General features: G+C 41.4%; 1 protein-coding gene across 2 annotated transcripts; it reads left to right on the top strand.

The window, feature by feature from the left end:
• The first annotated feature begins 1,757 nt into the window (after positions 1–1,757).
• LOC104325312 (granulocyte-macrophage colony-stimulating factor receptor subunit alpha) lies at positions 1,758–24,025 on the top strand. 2 transcript variants are annotated; one of them, XM_069770507.1, is made up of 12 exons: positions 1,758–1,942; positions 9,600–9,717; positions 9,888–10,024; positions 11,039–11,159; positions 12,301–12,430; positions 12,517–12,698; positions 14,653–14,792; positions 17,572–17,613; positions 18,550–18,679; positions 19,328–19,421; positions 20,067–20,148; positions 22,992–24,025. In XM_069770507.1, exons 2-12 carry the CDS (start codon positions 9,630–9,632, stop codon positions 23,058–23,060), a joined length of 1,215 nt encoding a protein of 404 aa, XP_069626608.1. In that variant the 5' UTR covers positions 1,758–1,942; positions 9,600–9,629; the 3' UTR covers positions 23,061–24,025. The 2 variants fall into 2 exon arrangements, with proteins under 2 accessions (XP_069626608.1, XP_009928201.1); XM_009929899.2 differs by lacking the exon at positions 1,758–1,942 and having other exon boundaries at positions 9,010–9,717.
• The last annotated feature ends 293 nt before the right edge of the window (positions 24,026–24,318 follow it).

Genomic DNA, 24,318 nt, shown 5'->3' with positions numbered 1-24,318 from the left:
AAGAGGGGAAGGGTGGCTGCCTCTCTTGGTGCACACAGAGCCCTGCTGAATTAGTCCAGGCTGGAGTTTTAAATGGGTCATTTAAAATGAATTCAGCCACTGTTTGGGCAGTCTGAAGGTACTGGTCAGATGACACTGTAAGGCCAGCCTCAGGTTACCCAGAACCTGACCAAACACACCACCACAAACAGATGCAAATCCCTTCATCAAAATTAATCAGGCATACTGACACACATTTTGCCTCACAAATAGGTGTGGCACAGGAGGTTGGTGCTATAGAAAATTTACGCAAGGTGGTAGTGGTCACTGAGGTGGCTGGTGGTACCCAGTAGAGCATACCTGATGAATAGGCAAGTTCAGACTACACTGGCACACGTACTAACTGTGTTCTTTTCAAGCTACATAAAATAAGCAAATTAAATCCTTTAGGGAGTGGAAGATTTGAAACATGCCAGTGCTGTACCCAAGGTACTGAAAAAGCTGGCAAGGACTGAGTCAGTGCTAGGTATGTGGTTCTAGAGGCCAAATTCGGCACCTGAGCCACTACCTCGCATGCGGTCTGCCTTCTGTATTACTCATTTAACTTATCTATAGGTTTTTTCATCCATAACCTCAAGGTTTTAAGATGGAAAATATTATTAACATACCCTTCTGATGGGACTCACTGGGTAAAGGTGGGAAAGACTGAGCAGTGTGGACTGAAAAGCAAAGATATTTAACATTTGAAATGTCTGTGAAGTAATTTGCTATTGGTGGATCTGACTACATACCCAAGAAAAAAAAAAGAGAGATTTTGGTTCAAGGAAAGCAGGGTTAAGAATAGTTCTTCCTCTAACAGACTAACTACTAATGATACTGACTTGCTCCTAAGAAGCCTGGGGAATTCTTCACCCTCCTGCTATTGTGCCTGTGTTGGGAACGGAAGGTAGGGGTAATTCAAATCACTCTTCATACAAGTGTTTGAGAACAGCAAGAAATAAAAAAGAATCTATTACATAAAGATTACATATCTGCACACCAGATATCTTGTAAAACAAACTGGGAAGTGGCTAACAGCGTGACACAGAGCCACATCTAAAGTTGCTGGAAGTTAAAGCAAACATTGTGGCTTAGACTCTCATATTTATATGACTGCAAAGTCTTTTGCGAACTTGACATTACTGAATTCAGCAAATGCTTTGGATATTTTCTTTTAATTTGAAAATTCGGAGACTTTTACATCTAACCCATGATATTGTAGCCTAAGATGAACTAAACAAAACCAACCCAAAATCAGGCAGTGAGAAAGTTCAGAAATTTGGATCTGATATTTTCCTTGCCACTTTTTTGCCTACAAATATGCAAGACAATTTTCTGAAAATGCATGCTAAGGATTGATCTTCCTCAAAGGAGAACTTAGGCTGGTGAAGGGGTCGTAAACAACATATACAGCCAGTCAGGTCGTGACAGAAATAAGTGGCCATGTCATAAGCACTTTAAACATGGACTAGGCACACAACACTGCTGTTGTTTCCAGAACATATTATTTATGAAAATGTGTTTATTTGTAGGAGAGGTATTTCTATGAGCATATTCAGGTACTATAAGTACTGAGTATTTATGCATTTTTATGTAATAAGTTTGCATATTGTGACTATTAATGGTTAGTTCATCCAATGTAAGAGGAAGGAAGAGTTAGTTGCGTGATCAGTTCGTGTGAAATCATTAACATCTGCAAATTAGGAAATTTAAGGAAGTTCAGAAGCAGTAAGGGAAATGATAAACTGAGTCGCTTTCTGACTTGCAGCATTTGCCACTTAACAGCTGCATGCAGTAAAAAACTTTAACTGGCAAAGCAAAACACTTACTGATGCTTGCATGACCACAACTACAGGTTCAAGTGTCCTTGCCACTGTGATCCAAAATCAAACAAGATAAAGGAAGACGGGGTTTTCAAGAAGAGGTATGTCTCTTATTGCTGTCTATTATTTTTTCTTGTGCCGCAGAAGATTTTGTGCAGAATACAAATGTTTAACAAGGATTAAGTTAGGTATAGTTATACTAGCACATGTACAAAATCTGGATTAGCTTTCTGTTTAAGAAAGTCTAGGCAAAATTTTGGTGATGCTTTAGCCTATTTGATTAAAAATGTAAATCTGTGTATATATAAAATTTCTAAAGCTTTCTGAAAGATTGAAGGAAGGCTACGAAATGTCTACAATGTCTGTTGCGCTATTTGACATTTGTTATCTGACATCTATTTTGCAATAACTGAAAGAAATGCTGTTTTCTGTACCCTTTCTATAAATTAATCTAACTAGAAATATGTCGATTTCTATTTCTTGAAAAAAAAGTAAATCACAGAATCTTGGGATGGTTGAGGCTGGAAGGCATTTCCTGAGATTGTCCTGTCCCACCCCTTGCTCAGAGCAGGGTCACCTACAGCAGGTGGCTCAGGGTTTTGCCCAGTCAGTATCTGCAACGTTGGAGACTCCACAACCTCCCTGGAAAACCTGTTCTAGTGGTTGAATACCCTCACGGTAAAAAAGTGTCTTCTGGGTTTAAATTGAATTTCCATTATTTCAGTTTTTGCCCGCTGCCCCTTGTCTGGTCACTGGGCACCACTGAGCAGAGTCTGGCTCTGTCTTCCCTACTCCCCACAGTGGGGTGTTTATACACGTGGATGAGATCTTCCCGAGCCTTCACCTCTCCAGGCTGGACAGTCCCAGCTTCCTCAGCCTCTTCTCATATGTCAGAGCCCTTATCATCTTTTTGTTTCCTCGCTGGACTCTCTCCAGTAGCTCTCTGTCTCTCTTGTACTGGGAGTCCCAGAACTAGACCCAGCACTCCAGGTCTGGCTTCACCGGTGCTGAGCAGAGGGGAAGGATCACCTCCCTCCATCTGCTGGCAACCTTCTGCTCAGTGCAGCCCAGGGTGCCTTGGGCCTTCTTTTCTGCAAGGACACACTGGTGGCTCATCATCAGCTGCTTGTCCACCAGAACGCTCAGTGCCTTCTCTGCAAAGCTGCTTTCCAGCAGGTTGTCCTCAGCCTGTGCTGGTGCCAGGGGTTGTCGCTCCCCAGGTGCAGGACTCAGCACTTCCCTTTGCTGAATTTCATGAGGTCCTTGTCAGCCCATTTCTTCAGCCTGTCCAGGTCCCTCTGAAGCAGAACAGTGGTATATCAACCACTTCTCCCAGCTTTCTGTCATCTACAGAAATCAAAATACTGATCTAAAGACTGAACTAAACCTGGGAAAGTTGCATTTAGACAGCAATTTGAGAGTGATATTTCATTGTCTGGTATGCATTGTAAGGTTTTTATTCCTATTTGTATGTCTCCTCATATGCTTAGCAAGTGTATGGTACTCCCCATATGTCCACAATGTATAAGCATCAGTTTACCCTCACATCACCCTATGAGCAAAATTCATATTTTCATTCCTGGAAGTATGTCATGAGCAGGAGTAACTTTCCCAGAGCCACTCAAGAAATAAAGTCACTGGCAAAGATGGGAATTAGAACCAAGGAACCTTGGTCTTAGGTGACATTTTATGGTATCATCCTGCACTCACAGTTTAAGAGCAAAGACAATACACTGTACAGACTAAGAAGGTAAGAACTGAAGGTGCTTAAGTCAGTATTTAATGGATACTTTCTGTAAAAACCACTATAGACATACCACAGCTTTTAAATGTGACTGTGTTTTCCTTCTGACACATTGATACTAAAATCCTTCTAGAGCAGACTGAGTTTGACCATGCCTTGCTACGAAAGACCAGACAGACTCACGTTTGCTAGCATCCAACTTACCAGGGATATGATCACTACTGCTGAGTAAGACACATCATACAACTGGTAACATTAGATAGTAAGTTTAGCAATGTTGCCTTGATAAGATTTTGCTACTGAAAAAATTCAACATACAGGCTATGCACATAGCTCTAAATAAAAGAAAACTCCAAGGCCAAGTATCACTGGCTGGCTCGTATTCATATAGCTTAGGTAGATTAGGTTTATAGCAAACCTGTCTTGGAGAAGATAGCTAGGGACTGAGCTAAGAACTGAGAAGTGTGGAAACTGGGTGCTTGGGTCCCCTCTGGGACCCTCCCCTCTGTAGCAGTGTAGTCCCATGCTGAGAGGTCAAGACACTTGTGAGGTTGGACAGGGGAGAAAGAGGAAAGAAGCAAAGCAGAAAGAAGCATAGAGTTAAGGATGGGTGTTTTCATCCTAATGGATTCTATATTACCTCCTATATTAATGAAATATGAGGAAATACCACTTACCCAAGAATTTATATGTTTCTTCTGGTCTGATCCTCCAAATAACACTCTCAACTGGCTTGACATAAATGCATGTTCCTTCTGACACCTTCAAAACAGAGGTCTGTTCAGAGCAGAGGAGTTTTACCACACCTGTCTGCAAACGACCAGTCTGGGAGAGGGTGGAGGTCCTGGAGGCAGAAAGCTCCTACAGATGTGGTGCTGGAGCCACTTGCTTGGCCACCAGGCAGAAGGTATGGGTCGGTCAGCTCCTATATCTCTTATTCTGCCTGCAGGCCAGAGAAAAGCCAGGGAACCTGGGTCTGTGTTGGTACATTCAGCTGGGGCGATAGAGAGAACACAGGCATGACCCAACACTAACCCTTTTGTGTGTAATTTATTTTAAAATTCAGTCAACTGTGAAACACGAATCCTTTGGGAAGCAAACCCCCTTAGTGCTGTGGTCAATGGAAATCATCATTTCTTATGAGGAAAGCGAACGCTTACAGGCCCTGCTATTCCCACAGCAAGCCCCATGTCACGTCCAGAGCCTGGAGGCAAAGGTGCCAGCAAGCACGCTCCTCTAAACTGGCAGGGCTGCAGACGACTCCTTCGGCAGTGCTCCAGACAAGGGTTTCCATGAGAAAACGTGAACAGTGCTTGCAGTATGGGGCTGCTGTTATGTGTAGGAAACCTGAGGGAGATTTTGAAAGCAGTGAAGTCATGAGAGCAGACAGAGGGAGATGACAAGAAGAATAAAGCAAAGACTATAAAGGAAAGGTGAGCACACAGTTGCCAGAGAATAGGAAAACAAATGCCTAAAAAGGAACGTAGGATGAGGAAAGAAAGGAGAAAACGTTACGAGTGACTGAACAGATGGCACAAAATGGAGAAAAATATAGTTATATGAAAAGGGGCAGACTAGGAGGACAGGAGATCTCGAGGTTCCTATGTGCATTACTGGAGAGATCAGTGAGAGCATGGGAAAGTGGAAATAACTATTGAGAGCAATATCTCACATAGCATTTTACAACCAGTCCTCCATACTGTTTGTACTTAAGATTCTTCAGTATCACCTCCCAGCAGCTGTGGCCACATCCTCGCTGTAGCATGATGATTTACAAAGAAAAAATTGATGCTGCAAGAGATAAGCAGAGAATAATCAGGCTACAGTGAAGAGTCTGTCTCTGTTGCAACCCTGACATAGTGTCCTGGAGACCACGATGGATGGGTCACATGAAGCCAATTTCCACAAAATGTGAGGCGCCTCCTGGAAATATTCAAGACTACAGCTTCCTTGGAGGGTCTGGCTAGGTTTTTACTTTCACTACAAATGGAGTCAGTCTGGAATCAGCACTCTGAAAGGACCATGAAATTAATATAGAAGGACAGACATGTAACAAAACATTATCATGTTTCTCTTTTTCCTGCATTTGTAAGAATTTACCTCACTGTCTTAGAATTAACCTTAGAAATGCCTGCAATCAAGAGAATTGCTACTAGGAAGTTACGCTACTAGGAAATACTAAAACAAATAAAAAACATTAACCAGTATTGCTTCCTCATGTAGAAAAAAACAGAAAAACAAATGTTGGGAATAGAGAAATCTCTTACAAGGAGTTTTAACTTCCCATGAGAAAAGGAAAGTGGTACCTAAGATACAGATATGTTTGACAAGAACTGATGCCACTGTTTGACTAGCTCTGCTCAGACCTCCACACCACAGAAATGAATGTGGAGTCGCCCTTTGCAGGGCTCACGCTTCCTTAGAATTTAAAGTTCCTACAGTGATCTGTAACATCTGACTCCTCGGTTTCTGATGCTGCAACAAGCATAAATTTAAAGTAGACTATTCTGAGGTGAGGGATGTAAACCTCTAAGAACAGAGTCAATCTAGTTTAACAAGTGGAGAGCCATTTGTGATAGCAAACAGGGAAAAAATACTGTGGTGGTTTGACCTTGGCTGGCCACCAAGTGCCCACCAAGCCTCCCTCTCAATCCCGTTTTTCCCTGTTCTCTTCTTCCCATGGGCAGGTGGCATCCAGCCACTCCCAGAGAAGGGGGGCCTCAGGACACACAGCGGTTGCTTCAGAAGACAAATGCCTTGATAATGAACGCCTCCTCCCACACCCCTCCTGCTTTCTCCCGGCTTTATCTGCTGATCATGACGTCCTATGGTCTGGCATGTCCCTTGGGTCAGTTGGGGTCAGCTGTCCCGGCTGTGTCCCCTCCCAACTCCTTGTGCCCCCCCAGCCTGCTCGCTGGTGGGGTGGGTGGGACGGGGTTGGAGAGACAGCCTTGATGCTGTGCGAGCACCGCTTAGCAACAGCCCAAACACCGCTGCGTTATCAACACCGTTCTAGCTACAAATACAAAGCACAGCACTATATGGGCTGCTCTGGGGAAAGTTAACTCCAGCCCAGCCAGAACCAAGTGTTTCTTAAGCTAGAGAAGGACAACACAAGAACGTACAGCCATGAATTACCTCGTTGAACCAGGCAGCAATGCCAACCCTCTCCTGCACTCACACAGCCTGGAAGGGGACGCATAGCCTCCTACACGTGGTCTACCACTGCTTCACCAGAGGCAATACTCACACGCTCTGCGAGAGACAAGAAAAGAAAAAAGTAGGCAAAAGAAATTTAACCAAGTGTAAGATTTGGTTGCTGCTTAAAAAAGTGCCTTTAAGAAAAAGACTTCCAAATCAAAGAAACTCAGTAGAGGAAAACAGAAGATACTAAAAAAGTTAATAAGACTTCTATATAGCAATAGTCCAAGGCTTTAAAGCAAATAGTGAGAAATTATTTATGTGTAGCAGAAGCAGTGAATGGAGTTCACACAGATCTCTATTGACTATAATGGGAGCTTAAACAACTTGTGCTTATGTAAGTACTTACTTGTAGATACTTTTAGATGTCTTAATACCAAAATTCATCCCACACAGGATATGTGCAGGTATGCTAATAAGTCTGTTCCATTATCAAGACATTATGGAGGCAAGTCAAGAGGGGAAAGAAACACTGAAAAATGTCTTTTATAGCATTCTTCATTGAAAAGGATCACTAGCACATACCATGTCATTTTGGGAAATTGGACTGAAAGACACACAAAGACAGAAGTAGGTTCTAGAAAATACTGACAACTTACAGAATCAAAGTTGTAGGTGCAGACAACCAGAAATACCAAGAATGAAGGTGTATACTGTTTGTAGTTATGTAAATATTCATTCAAATGAACCGTACATGAAGACTTGATAGTCACATTCTCTAAAATAGCTCTAAGCAGGTTCAGCATTTTTTCCTAGCCTCTCAAGTATATTTTGTAGCCCAAGTTCAATTGTGTATCACTGTAGTTACGTTAGTTTAAAATGATTATGACATAGTTCTACGAGCTAGCATCATATTTTGATTACAAAAAAGAGATCTTCAAAGTTTAATAACATCCACAGTAAGATTCAACAATATCTGGACCCAAAACAAATAATAACAAAGGAAGTGTAGAAAAAACTATTTAATTTAATAGTGAGATACAGTAAACTACACCTAGCAACTAGGATTCCTTACTACATTCAGTTCTCCATGAAAAGAGGTAAGAAGTGAAGGATCACATATAAAAATGAAAAATTCATTCTCGTTAGTCAGGAACTGACAGAAGTGTCATCAAGTTTATGATAAATGCTGCTATTTGGGATATTCAGGACAACAGAAAAGCAGCTGAATCCAGGGCTATCCAGTGCCAAATGGCCTTTGGAAAGGCCCATCAGAATTCCAGCTCCTAAGGTACTTTTTGGAATGGAAAGCTGTTCTTTGCTGATCTGTGGTCATAAAAGAAAAGAAGTGATAGAAAAGAGCACTGAAATTGATAGATAATATACACAAAACAAACTGTATGTCTGCTGTCAGCTTTGATCTTTGCCTCCAGGAACAGACTGAGAAGTGATTCAGGGCATTGCTCTAAACATTATTTTAAGGCTATTAAGCCCTTACTACATGAAGTCTTGAAATCAACCCCAAAAGACTTTGAAGCAAGACTGTAGATTTGCCATAGTCAAAAAAAGGTAAGCAGGTCAACATTTAATTCCTGCTAAAACCTGATGGAGATTGAGACCTTTCTCTTCCTGTTTTACTTAGACAGTCATTGTGGTTTAACCCCAGCCAGCAACTAAGCACCATGCAGCAGCTTGCTTGCTTCCCCCCGTCTAGCGGGATGGGGGAGAGAATCAGAAGGAAAAAGGTAAAACTCATGGGTTGAGATAAGAACAGTTTCATAGAACAGAAAGGAAGAAACTAATACTGGTAATAATAACAATAATAAAATGACAATACTAATAAAAGAATTGGAAAATACAAAACAAGTGATGCACAATGCAATTGCTCACCACTCGCTGACCAATGCCCAGTTAGTTCCTGAGCAGCGATACTTCCCAGCCCCACTCCTCCCAGTTTGTATACTGGGCATGACATCACATGGTATGGAATACCCCTGTTGGCCAGTTTGGGTCAGCTGTCCTGGCTGTGTCCCCTCCCAACTTCTTGTGCCCCTCCAGCCTTCTTGCTGGCTGGGCATGAGAAGCTGAAAAATCCTTGACTTAGTCTAAACACTACTTAGCAACAACTGAAAACATCAGTGTGTTATCAACATTCTTCACATACTGAATCCAAGACATAACCCTATACCAGCTACTAGAAAGAAAATTAACGCTATCCCAGCCGAAACCAGGAGAACAGTTCAGATCTCATCGATGGTTTCCATGCACTCTTAAGACATGCTGGCAGGAGCAGGTACAGGCTCTGAACAAGCCTGGTGGTGATGCTGGCTTTAACAGGGAACTCACGGAGGAGTGAGTCATCCACACCCTGACACAACTGAAAGCCAAACCATCCATTTCCCAACGGGTGCCTTTAACAGATGGTTGAAAGCCAGTCTAAAAGCTCACTTTGCAGCAGAAGCTGGAGCACTGAGTAGGAAAATCCGCAGTGATGTTCATAGGATCAGAGAGCAACAAAACCTGACTTTCTGATGGTATGGTTAGGATAGTTATGTGGGACAACAGTAATCCTAAATCATGGTCTCTGCACCAAATAAAGTGAGTGCAGGTATCTTAATGAGAGTCTGTGGCCTCTCTATCTCAAACTGCTGCACTGTAATAGACAAGAGTGAGCCTATTCAGTTCTTTGAAAGAAGAGGTGCCAGCCAGACATCTTGAAGCACACCCTCTGCTTGGCTTTTCTAAATAATATTTGCTAGAGATGAATTAGACATCATCTTTGACTATTCCCATGAAAAAAATGAAGCTTTGCAGAAACCAAAGTACACTTTAGCATAATTTTTCTTTTTTTTATTTATTTTTTTCCCCTGAAGGCTTCATTGTCTCTTTCCAGAGAATAAAAGATGTTTGATACTCTTGGACTTCTTTGCGTGATTTGGTGGTGTGTGGTGCTATTTCATCCTCTGCATGCTGACATCCAGTGTATGGGGTGTAAGTATATTTTTGTAGATACAGTCTGAGAAACAGTGTTTAATTCTTCATTTATCAGAGATATTTTCAATTAATCTGGCAATTGTCATCTTAAGCCTGACAGATACTATCCTCTGCATTCAACAAAAACAATAGCATATCCTTACTGAGCTTATTCTGTACGTTTTCAGCAGAGGAACAAGAATCACCTATTACAAACGTAAAAATGAATTGGAGAAAAATGGAACTGTCCTGGGAGAGCAGCAAGAATTTCTCTAAGTACAAATGTGTCATCAGGAACAGCGTCACGAGAAGTGTACCGGAAGAGGTAAACCTGCTATTCATTGAGAAAATAATTGAATTGAAAATAATTGCGCCTTTTTCTTTACCTTTTATCGACTTCACTTACTTTGAAAAAAATGAATCAGCTGCAGGTAAAATCTGATCAGTGATTGTTTGCAGTCTACAGCTTGATCTGCCAGGGGCTGTGGAAAGCTGTCACGAATGCCAGGGTGCATTTGCTGCAGGAGGAGCATCCCATGCATACCACGGAACTGAAGTTCCAGCACCAAAGTGGAAAAGGGGCAATAGCCTGAACTGTGCCTACACTGATTCATGAACAGAGATGTAGCTGCTGAAAAAAGGGGCTGTGAGACTCCTAGAAAATTTAGAGAGACAGAGCAAGAGACCCTTCAAATAAAAAAATTAATTCCCTAAACACTGCCACTGATTTTCATTATCTCAAGTTCTTCACTTGTTTCCCAGTAAAATGGATCATGCCTGTAGCACAGGTTATGTTATAAGCCCACATTAGCCAAAGAGAAAAGTAGGAAGCTTGACAGAAAGAGAGATAGAGATGGCTTATTTATCCTAGCAAAGCAGATGTCTTAAATAGAAATACTTATTACAAAACCACATCACATCTTTATTGAAGATTATAATGCCATAGACACCTTTTTGACCCCTGGGGAGGTCAGACGAGGACTTCTGTTTTGCTTAATCCTTTGATTAAATTCTGTTGTGGTTCCCCTATTTATTAACTATCTTCTGTTATGCCACTGAGGTACTATTAGCCTTCTCTAATAGTTGCACTCTAGTGTAGCATCCAACTCCTGAGCTGCAAAGCTTTTTGCGTAGTCATGCTTTTGATCACTCAGCTCCATTCTACACCACCCTCAAATGGTAAAGGAGAGAGTTAGCTCTTGAGCCTAAAACACATACATATACATGCAAGATTTTGGCCCTACAAATTGAGTTTCTAAGTTGCACTTCCATGGCCAGCATCATCTAACACCAGCAGAGGAAAAACAGAGAAATAAAACATTAACATCTTCTCTTTCAGGTGAATAGTTCACTATGCAGGTTTCCAGTGCAACTCTACATGCCCCTGCACAAAGGGGTATCCTTTATCATTGAAGTGCCAGACACAAACATCTCAAAACACTGCACTTTTATCCCTGGAGGTAATGTCTATGGTCTGGGTAAGGTTTTCTCCATTTGCAATCTTTTAAAGGTAAACAATCAATTTTCCTTAGAAAACAATCCCTTACACAGTAGGTAACCACTTTATTTTCTATTAAAAATATTTTTTTTCAGATCTGCTAAAGTTATTTGCTCTGCAATGAATGTTTCCACAATTCTGCAAGAGCTGCATTACTACAAATGTATCAGTAATTGCATTATTCTCTTTCATACTAGGGCTCCGAAATGCCACTAAATTACAGTGGTTTAAGGGTGGATTCAAATAACTGTTCTGGCTGTCACAAATTAAGATGTTAGCGCCCATTTCTTTATTAAATGCTTTTCTGCTGGGCTCTTGCTGAGTTTGTCAAGAGCCAGACCACAGCGCTAGCTAAAGGCACAGTCTGGGGATCAGTGAAACCCATAAAATGGGAGGAGGAGAGGAAAAGAAATGCCGATGCTAAGCAGCCAGGGGCAAACTGAAGGTAGCAATCTCCAAATCTGGCCCTGGCGTGCCCTCAATACTGGGTGCTGGAGGGGGCTGGAGGCAATAGCGAAGGAAGCCTTCATCCTTTCGCCGAAGTTGGGGCACTGAAAATTGGCTGAAGGAGAAGAGAGAAGGAGGCTGAGCATGCCTGCCCAGCCCAGCCCCGAGGGACCTTCCAAAGAAACAAGGTTCCCACTTCAGTGTGCTCCAGAAAAGGAAGAGATCAAGTCACTTTTGCCCCCATCAGGGTGGAAAGATCTAGCTAGGAGCCTGTTTGACTGGAGGGCAGAAAAAAGCCCAACCTTACTTTTAAAAATCTCAGCTTTTAAAATGCTGTGTGTCAACACTTCAGGAGTAGATTCCTGGGCATTAATTGCAAAAGGACAAATTCTTCTCTCTGTAGCACCAAGGATGGTGTTATAAGGCAATGTGCCTTCCTTTACCTGTGTGAATGTTCTGCTCACTCCCAGGTTTCACTGTTCAGAGGCAGTCAAAATAGGGTGAGAGTCTAGCTTTCTCTCTCAGCTGTCATTCCTAACCCAAGCAATAACCAGCTGGAGTTGCAGGTGTCTAACATATCTCAGCATGTGCCAAGATCCTCCAGCTTGGAGCAGTCACACAATTTTTCCTCATCACAGATATTCCTGCGTTTGCAGGCATGAATGGGTCAGCCATCGAAAACTTCTCCTGTGTGATTTATAACATCTCCCTCATGAACTGCACTTGGCAGCCAGGCAGGGATGCTCCAGGAGATACCCAATATTTTCTCTACTGGCAGAACTCGAGGTAAGTAGGTCCACTTGAGTCCAGGGAAGTCTGAATTCTCACTCGACACATCACACTGACCACATTTAACTAAATTACCTTGCTAGAAACACATATGACGATGCAATGGAATGTGAGCTCTACATTAAAGATGAAAATGGCAGAAACACAGGATGTATGTTCCAAAATGTGAGGATAGAGCCTGAAAAAGCTTACTTCCTGGTGAGTGGGTCTAGCAAAGATGCCCTGATCCAGCTCTATGATGAGTACATTCAACTGTATAAAATTGGTAAGTGAACATTTTTATTTTATAAAATAAAGAAGCAAGGAATTTTCCTCAAAGAGAAAAGAAGAATAAAACAAAGCCTGTAGCCATTGCAGGATCCTGCACTGCAGGACAGACTTCACTCCCGATAATTTTTGGAACTATATTCTGTCAGCTAACTAAAACAAGCAAAGGCAGAGGCAGCTTGAAATAACTGCTCAGAGAAGTGGTGTGAACATATCCATGGAATCCAGATGATGAAAGGCAACGGTTAGACTTTCAAGGCCCCCTTTCTGATGGGCTCATTTTGCCATCCCTTAATTCCACGCCTCTCTGAGAGCCACAAGAGCTCCTAAAACCAGAGGGAGGGTTCAACTTGCAAATTAAGCCTGCATTAGTTAAATACGTGGGTACCTATGTGTGAGCTAGGTGTTTAAGCTCCAACAGAGATCTGGGACAGAATTCAGTTGCCTAAAAACATGCCTCTAGTGCCATTTGAGACAACCTCAGACACTTCAGGCATCCACAAGGCTTGCAGATTGTCACGACCCAGACTGGACAGACCAAGGAGTCGCATTTAATTCGAAATTCCCTCGTGCTAAATTAAGGTGAAATGACACCAAAAGATCAGTTAAAGATTCTATTCATGACAGAAGCAAACGGAACTGGGGACGAGTGGTAGTAGGTGGCAGGGTTTCTCACAACAGGAATTGGCATAAGACTACTTCTGTAACCCGTGTAACCATATACATCAATTCAGGGAATAAGGAGATCCCTCCCGTTGAGTCAGGAGGTTCGGAGCAGACCCCCTCGCTTTCCAGACTCCTCCTCAGAGAAGGGTCTAGGGGCGGCTGGATCCACTCTTAGTCTCAGACTTGGTCAACGGTTTATGTCTTGAAACGGATGAGGTGTAGGGATTGTGGAAAAGGAAAGAGAGAAGAAGACAGAGAGAGAAAAAGGAAGAGAGAAAGATTTCGCTGGTCCTGGGTCCAGCGTTGGTGCAGTCAGCCAAGGGGTCCAGTCCCGGTGGGCTTGCGCACCCGGGGCTTCGGTCTGCGTCCTTTTATCATCCTTGCCCCTCCTTCGGGTGGGCACCTGAACTCATCAGGCTAATGAGCAGTTTGTGAGCCTTTGGGCTTGGGGGTCGTTTGTGGAGTCACTTCTCCTTCCCTGCAGACACGGCCGTTGTTGGATCTTTGTATCAGAACAGCTGATCAGACCAGGGAGCTGCGCACCCTCCAGCACGCCCTCCCCCTCCTGTTGCTGATGTCTGAGCTGATGGGCTCTTCACCTGGGTTCCTTGCTCTGCAGGGTTTGTCTTTAAGCAGAACTTGCCCCACCACAAGGTTTGAGACATTAACTCTTCCAGTCTCTCACACAGACGTGGCCCAGGACCTGTGAGAGACCAGGGTCCTGCCGGTGTCCGCAGCGTGAGGCTGACTCCTGCCTGCAGCTGGTGCAGGCTGTAAAGCCCACAGCGATTCAGTCGAGTACGCCTGCTCCGCGGTGCGCCAAAGAGCTTTGCAGACATCCTGGGCACTACTGATGAGGTCTTTGCTGACTAGAGTGGTAGACACTTAGGTCACCCCTAGCCAACTCTATTGTAGGCACTCAAATTCAGATGACTTGACATGAATAATACCACACAAACGAAAACTTCCATGTTTATTCCTATGGAGACTTGCATTGCCAATGTGAAATTTAGATGTAGAAGAAAATGGCACTCTGCTGATTGTACTACTGAATTACAGAAAATCCTTCATACATTTTTTACATGAACTTCGGTTACTTCAGATGTCCAACAACTAAAGTGATACATTCCCAACTTTTGCTACTGTATTTTACTCCTGTTTGCAGATAACATTTGTTAACAACCTTAGCACACAGTTGTACATCCGTTGCCTCAACTTCACATGTATTTTGCTATGAACACGAGTTGTAGCTGATTACTGACCATTAATTATTTCATTTCTTCCAGAAATACTTACTCCTCCATTAAATGTCACTGTCAATTGCACTAGAGATTCAGTGGGTTGCATAATTACATGGCAACCACCCCTTACAAGTCATATGAAAGACACAGACTGTTTCCAGTATCAAATAAGCATACGAAATAAGGTAAAAACAATTTTTTTGTTTGTATTTGGCACCGTACCTATGTACATGCATATCTATAACATGCAAACTTCTGTTTCCTTTATTTATTAACTTCTCTTTCATAAGCTGTGCTGTCCTCCTGCTCCTGCTCTGCTGGTCTCGCATCCCACCGCTCACAACCTTACTTCAACCTGATCAGAGGCGCAAAGCAGAAAAGCAGACGAGAGCAGGGAAATGTCACGAAGGGTCTCTGTCCAAAGGCTGGGAAAGCTCCCGAGATGCTTTCCTTGCATAAGCACATCTCGCGGGAGACGACTGGGTGATGGCAGCCTGCGATCTGCAACCAGGGCGCTGCCTTAGTGCCAGCCTCCAGCCCAGGCCAGGGCCCCTCACCCTCCTCCTGCTTCCCAGGAAGGGAAAAATACATTTTTTACAGGTGGCTTCAGCCCCTCCATTTCAACACGTGGGACTGTTTTGCCCCCCTCAGCCCCCATACCTCTCCTCCACCACCTCTGTCGCCCTTTGGCAGCCTTCCCTCCGGCGCCGTCCTTCCCCGGAGCCTGGCTGAGCTAACCCGTGGACCCCCGCCGGTCCACACAGTGTCCGCCAAAACCTCTGGTTTGAAACCAGCGCTGAAACAGAAGCCACTCTTCTGAAAAATTAGATACCAGCAACTCAGGGGAAAGTTCGCACGGGCCCAGGGGAGACATCTCTGCAGTCAGGTGTGGTGTTACCATCTCCTTCCAAGGCAGGTGACAGAAAAATCATGTCCCTAAAGTGCTTCTTTCTTCCCGTTGGCTGGAGCAGAGGAATCTAAAACGTCTCTCTCAGACGTAAACATGTATGTACCAAAAGTGAGCTGGGATTTCTCCTACGCTATAGGCAGAGCACTGCCAACTTACCAGAGTGACCGCAGGAAAAGTGCAGGACAGCACAGAGTACGTGCTTTACCTCAGCTGAGGTATGTCTCGTTTCCACCACGTACGACGGAGCAGAGGTGCTGAGGCGTCAAATCCTCCTCCACAAATCCCAGTGCCTAAAAGACCCAATTTTAACCTCCCCAAGGACAAAGGGCAGCAAAACTCTTTGAGCCCAGGAGTTTGACAAGGAGGCAAGAAATAGCACTCTTCCTCCCCATCCCTGGGATACCTGCTTTACCTTTACATGATTTCCACACGTGGATGATGTCTGTGCCGTGACAGATTAGTGCTCCCTACCTAACCCCAGCCACAGCTCAGAAGCTTACTGCAGTGGCAATTCCTCAGGCATTTGTAACACAAGACCATTACACGAAAGATCAGCTAAGGGTTAAACATAAATATACAACCACAATAAAGCAATACAGCATTAAAACTCATCAATTCATTCAAAACAAGGCCTGCAGCTTGCAGGCTGTTTGGATTCTTGCGTGCATTAATAGTATCTGCCTTGGCAGCTATTTCAAGGAGCAGTTGCAGTACACATAGCTTTCCAGCTGGCTAGAATGATTTGACAGCAAGATCTTGTGTGAAATACTTAGAATGTTTTACCTGAAGATATAGGTTACAACATATGACTAAAGCAATATTATCAAAACATTTCTTTTAAAGAAATACACATTATTTCTTCTTCCCGCACCGCAGACGGAATGAGTGGAGTTCAGCAGATTCCTACATTTGGGTGTGAAATTCATCTCGCAGACTGAGACACCTTAATATAGGCATCAGCAAAGGAGCACAGATATCTTGTAACAGTCAATGCACATCCAGGGCTTTGTGCAGCTGAGCAGTAGGCGTCTCATTCCCCGTAAGGTGCTACAGGTAGTGAAGGTCCCAGAGGTACCCACATGGAGATAGCAGATATAACTCACACTTTTCAGGGGGGACCATCAGCGGTAAGGCAGCTAAAATGACACTGCACACCTGAAGTAACTCATTTGCACCCTCCCGATTCACAGCATAGGCTGGTGACTTCCATCATGTCCTAAAAGTTGAAAGAGCTCAGCTGATGATGAGTAATGGAGAAATACTGGTCTACTTTATAATACAACATACACAGCGGGTGTATTTTCTGAAATGAGACGTTCTTTCCAATAACATCTTTCTGACTTTTCCATAATGCCAGCTATCCTTCTGACATTACATGTGACAGATGTTTCCAGGACCTCAGCTTTTCAATGTTTTCTGGGATCCTTGCTAAAAATCACTGCTGTTGATTTTCTTCACTCATTTTTGAACATATCCTTTTTTTCAAAATTTTCAGGTTCTTTGATCCAGGTCAATGTTTGATTCTAGTTAATTAAATTTTGACTGTATGGGATGTGTAAGTAGCTCTTCAGAGTACTTTGTGGAAAGACCCTGAGTATGGATCACTCAGACATCTAACAGAGACTTTGACTGGAAGGAGGGTAAATTTGCTGTTCACATCAATTTTCTGCTCCATGTTATCAAACCATTGTGAAATCACAGCTTCCAGATCTGCTGTGTTTGGAGGATAATTTGATTGCTTGCGTAATTTGGATATACTTCTGCTGGATGAGAATGTACAGTGTAAATACACCCTTAGAGCCAAATACACCTTCTCACAGCCACTGATAAATAATTCATGTTTCCCTCCTTTTCTGAAATGAAATGGAGGAAGCCAAAACCCTGAATAAAGTGCTATATTCTGGGATATTACTGGAGCACAATATCCAATTGATTTTTCAGTTTAAAATTACTTACAATTTTTATAAGGAAGAAAATGAGAACAAAAGAGGGAGAAGTATTTGACTGTGTGACAAGAAAGTAATAAAAATGAAGATTTTTTCTTTGGTTTGCAGGATGACCCCAAAGAAGCGAAAAAGGATGATCATTCTGAAGAAGTAAGTATTCTTGTCATATACAAATTTGTGCTTTTGCCCACTTAAGCATATAAATACCATTATATAAAATATACTTACTTCTAGAACTATAGTTTTGGTATCAATATAGCGATGAGAATTTAGAAAAACATGTTCCTGTGGTATCTTTATGTCTAAACTTAATACATCCCTTTTGGATGGGGTAGCTTAGACTAAGCAGGCTTTTCCATGCATTTCACAAATCTTCATACTTTCCATTTATTGCACAAACAGATTTTGCTTAAGACAGATGTGACATTTTGCTTAATAAAAATTGGAAACATTCCCTTTCTCATATCTGTTGGTGGAAAAACACCACTGTAGTTCAGGATAGCTAGACAGAGGGATCGCCGAGATCTTCAAAACCCGTGGAAGTTAATACACGCTGCCAGTCTTCCCCTGACGGATGAGGGGTCCCCTCAGCCCTGGAAGCATCTTAGGCCTGGCAGATTCCAGACTTTGTATAGTGTCATGAGGCCAGATGATAGAGTTCTGTTATCGGATTGTCTCACAGACATTAAGTCTGTTTAGCGAAGACAGACACCACCCAGGGAATATTTGCATGGTTAATCCCTGTAAAGGTTGTAAGGTGAGTTTACAGGGTACTTCCCCAGTTTCACCTTTCTGTCCTTCTGGGTTTTTTTAGGATCCATAAACAAGGACAGGGAAAAAAGTGTCCTTAAAGCATAATAAAATAAATTAAAGACCCAATGAAGTTCAAAATCCAGAAAAGTTTGGTGGCAGGATGAACTAATTTATCATGGTTTTAAATTTGGGGAGAAGAACATTTAACTACTACACACCTACAAAATCATACAAATTAGTTTTTTATAGAAACTGTATCAGGAAATTAAACCCCAAATTTTATTAGTATTTTCCTATGGGGTGAAATGCACAGTCTGATTGCTTTGATTTTAGGTAAGAATTGACAGCTACGAATTCCAAAATTACAATGAGAAAAAAAAATACATTCTGAAAATCAGAGCACGTGGAAAATACTGTTCCGTAAGCTCAAACTGGGGGGAATGGAGCGAACCCATCGAGTTTGGTAAGACTGTGAAATCTTATTTTAATACAGATTATTTTTTTTTTCAGTATTACCATGTTTGCCTCCCTTGCTCCCTCACACTCACAGATACAACTAAAATCTTCATTCTTACCTAAAGACATGGAAGGAACTGGGTGGAAATTATTCATGTGGAGGAGAAGCTCCAATACTATGGCAAGGGAGGCTGATACCAAAGGGAGGCTTTGATTAGGTGGGATTCTGAAGGCAGCAGTCACTCAGATGCCAGGGCTACAGGAACAGGCTGAGATAGACCCAGTCTTGTCTTCGGTCTGAAGTGCTGAGGCTGCCTTTCAGTTCTTTAAGTTTTTGCCATGAATATCATCTCCTTCCTTCTGCATCTTCCTTTTTACCCTTTCCTCAATGCTCTTGTTACAGTTCCGCCACTTTTGCTCTGTTATTCGTTCTCTGACTCTGTTTCTTTTTCTCCTTTTCTGGTTTTTTTTTTTTTAATTCTCTACATTTTAAATGTTTAAAATGCGTCACGTGTACCTGAACTTTTTTACAAGGTTCTGTAAGAAGTCAAGTTGAAGTCTTCAGATAATCAGGGGAAATTTGCATTCATTACTGACAGTCACAAAGGTAGTTTTTTTGGCATGCTAAGATATTTCTCTCTCTTGGATGTTTCAGGTCAAGGGAAAGATTACTTTATTTTTGTGATTTTATTTCTGATAGCACTTGGAACAATCTCAGTGGCACTGCTCCAATATTTTCTTTTCAAAAGGTAAATCAACCTTATTGATGTAGAAACTATTGATACAGTATTATTTCTATGAAACACATTCTTCCTATTTCCTACCTTCATACCTACAAACTTAAATAATCTGATTATTAATGTAATGAGGTATTATTACCAGTATTGTCATGGATGGCACTTTGGCATGGAAAATCACTCCAAGTGAAAAAGGGGGAAAGGATATTTAAGTTAGTAAGTGATGGATTCCACCAGATCCTGCAAAAACATTTCTGTTCTCACTTTTAAACATTTAACATCCACATCGCTTTGAAGCCATTGGCTTCAGACAGTACCAGACAAGAGAGAAGAGGGACAAACGAAGATGTCATTATTCTGATAAAACTTCTCACTTACTTGTGGAAGAAAGTTATGTCATGTGATTTATTGAAAGTCATTGTTTAATAAAGTATTTACTGGTCACAAAATAAATTTTAGTTACCCCAGTGATAAGTGTACTAATAGGTACCCTTCAGTCTACACTCAATATAATTTACTTCTCACTTAGTGATTTGTAGAGCAACAGCTATTTAATCTTGAATGTAAAAAATGTCCTTAAGTACAACACAAAATGTTTGTGTTAAGTTATATTACCAGGACTTTTAATTTCTTCGCAATCCCATTTTCTACCCAAAGGTATTGCAGTTTCAAGAGCATATTTTCTCCCATACCACAACCAAGAGAAAAATTTGATGCATCAACTGATGAAGATATCCAGGTATGCTTTCTTTTCAATTCAGTCAAATTTGTTAACTATAAACTACGACAGGCCAAAGACTAGAATAATTGGCATATAAAGATGAGCGTTAAATTTGGTCCATTAAAAACTAATTCGCTTTCATGCAAAGTATGCTGTTGTGAAACTAGAAATGCTCTATGCTAGTGCTGAGACTAGGGATTATCCTGTACATATTTGCAGCCATATTTTAAGACCAGAGTTATCACTTTTACTGAGACTGGTAATTTCTGCATATAGCAGTTTTTCTAGGTTGCTGTTCACACTTTGAAAATAACCTCAGTGAGGAAGCATTTTCCATTAGCATTTTCAAATATCAATGATCATAATACAATGTGAATATATACAAGTCTGACCTGTACCCATGTAAAAATCCTGTTGCATTGAATCATGAAAATCAACAGGGCTGGAAAGTCTCAACAGCTTAACTAGCCGTCCTCTTTGCTTCAGCATAGGATTAGCTATGACAGTTTCAATGTTACGTGCAAATTGTGTTTGACCGATATTCTGTAGCATCCCTCTGCAGTCTATTCCAACGTTTAATTAGCCTTACTTTTAGAAAGCTTTATTAATAGCCTGTTTCGCTGCACTTAAAATCCATTACTTCTTATCCTTATTCCTTTCCTGTCTACAGTATCTTACACACTTGCACACTGTCAACGGCAGCTCACTCTTCCAGTCTTTTTTCACATATCATGACAACCAGGCTTCAAACCGTTCATGCTTCTCCTCTCATTTGTCCATTTGAATGGTGGTTTGTACAGTGTCTGCATAGCAAGGGAATGCTTTCTATCAGCTGGCTGAAGTAAAGATGTACTTTAAATCAATGCATCAGGCTAGTTGTTTATTGCCTACAACCTTTCACTGGGCAACAGTACCCTTTTCAATGAGGCTTTCAAAAGTGACACGGAAATTTTCCTTCAATCCTTTACAAAGTATCCTCAAAGCTATTACTCCTAAAACTCTCTAGTTTATATAGTTCATACCAGCACATTGTTCTAACTTACTTCTCTTTGGTCCTACCACTTTGGCTTTAGTAGAAGGCAGGTAGCGATGTAACTTGGATGAGTTTCCTCATATACCTTAAGTCATAAATACCTGATAGCTCACTTCATATCAGGCTGCCAGAGCTAAGGCTACGCAGCAGCAGCAGCCCACAGTCCATCCTTTTATCAAATAGCAATTGCTAGTAAAGTAGCAAGCAGTCCTTCAGAAACTGCAGACTCCAGATTGCTTGCTTTTACAAAACTTGGGCAGCTTCCAAATTCCTGCGCATATACTACCGGAACCACTCACATCACCCCGCTACAACCCAGAAGCCTTTGTGGATGTGGTTTTGTAGACGGTGGCACAGGCACTTCCACGCAAGCAGCAACTTATCAGCACTGACTGTCAGAGTTCACGCGAAGCCCTCAGCTCAGGTTGCCTCATACCTGCCAACACGCACTGTGAAGATAATTTGTAAGTCTCTGACGTGTCTAAACAGTTTCTAGATGACTCTTTTGACTATTTTAATCTAACCTTAAAGCTTAGTTCTATTTTACTTCTTCTCTCCACACTCAGGTATCTTTAACACTGATTGAATGCTGTAATTCTTCAAAGCGGGTAATAAAGCACAAATAGGTTATCTCAGGAGAGCTCTCCTTCTCTGGGAGATTTGCACCTGACTATCTCTTCCTGGCATTTAGTGCTAATATTTTTGGGAGTCATTTTGAAACCTGTAATGTCCTTTGCTAATCACACATTTTTAAAGCTTGTGTTTCCTCATTTTGTCCCTACTTACTTGATGACCTTTCACGTTTTCTCATTATTTGTCCTGTTTCACAATATAACTTTTCCTTAGATCACTGAAAAACCTCATGATTTACAACCCTAACCTTTCTGCACTGAGTTTGCACTTGTATCCTTAACACTCATGATAAAAGAACTGCTGGTTTTCTTATTTGCTGTGGCTAAGATCCTACCAACCAATTCACTCAGTACATCACACACCTTGCATTCCTCTAATCCATTTTATTTTACTCAACTTCCTTCACTTTTTGGTCATTCTCACCCCAAATGCTTTCCTCACCCTCACCCAGAACTATACTTTAATACTTTAATTTTCCTGAATTAAATACCTCCCAAGAACTTGCAAGACACACTCTGTGTGCAGATGCATTGTTTTCCTTGGAGAATGGCCGAGTAGCACAAAACACCATGACCACAAAGCCCTGCAGTGCTTACCAATCCCAGAGATTTCCTAGAGAGAATTCCCTACCAAGACATCTGGGTTTGATGTTCTGTGACATACCCTCAATATTACAGCAAGCTTGCCTTCCCTGCCCCTTTCTCCCTACCCCTCCCCTTACAATCCCTCCTTTTTTAAAAATCAAATTTACCTCCCCTCAATATTTTAAGCCCCAAGCGCTGTATCAGTACTATGATCTTACCTAGAAACTTCCACCATCATAGAACTCTCCAGGTTAACCACCATCAAACTGTATGATAGCAACCAAAATGTTTTCTCTGTAAGTCTAGTTAATGCCTACGTATGCAAAACTCAGACAATAATCACTGAATAAATTTCTCCTATTGTCTCAGTTAAGGTTGTCTATCATTTAAATCAACTTTTATTCTTTTTCCTTCTGCTGACAAATAGCTAGTACTGACCACAGATGTTAAAAGTCAAACAATACTTAACTGTTTTCTCCTGCTTTGCAAGCATTACTTACATATTAAAATCGCAAGACTTTGGTACTGGTGTATCTAATATTTAGAAATGTTCTCTGATCAACAGTGACTCTGGAGATTATTACATGTTACAGAATTTTCTTTTTCTTTAGACAAAATATGTAAATCTACCAAAAACACATTGTACCGAGGAAATAACTATGGTTGAAGAGATGACCTAACTTTCCAAAAAGAAAACGCTTGAATTCCCTAACATGAAAGAAAATCATGGATTCCCCTGACAAGTACTTCAAACCAGACCAGAAACTACTATAATCACCTATAAAAGTCTGTCCCATAAAAATCCATCTAAAATGGAGCAGTGGAAAAAAGTGGAGAAAATCAGTAAAATTTGTTCTCCCGTTGTTCAAGAACACAATGCCTGGCAGCTAAGCTTTTCTGCAAACGTCCGCTGTGAAGACTTGCTTAAACCTCACCGAGATTTCCTTCACAATGTAAGACAAGGCCCCTCATCCACAACACAAAAGAAACTTATTTCCCATCTTCATCGCTATGATGCTTCTTTCCTCTGAATATGATTTCCTAGAGGATGATAGGACTGCTTAAGAATGCCACAGGAGTAAATTTTCCCAGCTTATCATTTTTATATATCCAGAGTATTTTCTGAAGCAGAAACTAGCTCTTTAAAGTGTTTAAAATTGCCCTTCAACCTTGCAACCAGCAATACTGAAGTGTCACAGTATATTCAATTAACTTTATGCAAAACAGAAAATGGGAAATAAAATGACACTTGCCAAAATTAACTATTAATGCTGGGCTGCCAGTCAACCCTTTCATGAGCTCAGTATTTCCAATGCAAATGTGAACCTCTGCAGTATTAATATGGACTTAACTCACATAGACAGTATTTAAATCTTCAAAAAATCCAGTGTAAGTGCTGTGAGAATTGGAATAAAATCTGCAGTAAGATTTAATAACTGGATTTTAAATGTAAAGATTTCCTTCACACCAATGCATTTTACTTCTTCCCTTCACAGGATGCAAGCCCTATTTCCAATGCCTTTTAAAAATAATATAGGCTATACATGCCAGTGTTTTCTTAAACAAATTCCAGATCTTTTCCTGTTAAAAATATTTTTCAAAATAAATACATTTCAACAAGTGTTCCAATAAGGCAGAGAACAAATGCTTTTTTTAAAAGTCTCATTTATTGTTTGCCTCTTACGTTCCCACACTGCATAATCACACACTGAAAATTGCTGCTGCATGACTAAGGGAAGCCATATACTAAAAAAAAAAATAAATTGAACACCAAGTAGTACATGCTGAACACACAGCATCGGTAAATTGCAGTTCCACTTAAAAAACCACCTACACTTGCATTGATTTATTTTCCTATTTCTGGTTAAAACCTAGTTCTGGAGTGGAGGTGAAAAATGTCCTCCCTCTTTCAGGGGCTGCTTAAGTAATTGTCATGTT

Source organism: Haliaeetus albicilla, chromosome 25, assembly GCF_947461875.1.
Source record: "Haliaeetus albicilla chromosome 25, bHalAlb1.1, whole genome shotgun sequence".
Classification (NCBI taxonomy): Eukaryota; Metazoa; Chordata; class Aves; order Accipitriformes; family Accipitridae; genus Haliaeetus; species Haliaeetus albicilla.
This window is presented reverse-complemented; position numbering and strand designations above follow the sequence as displayed.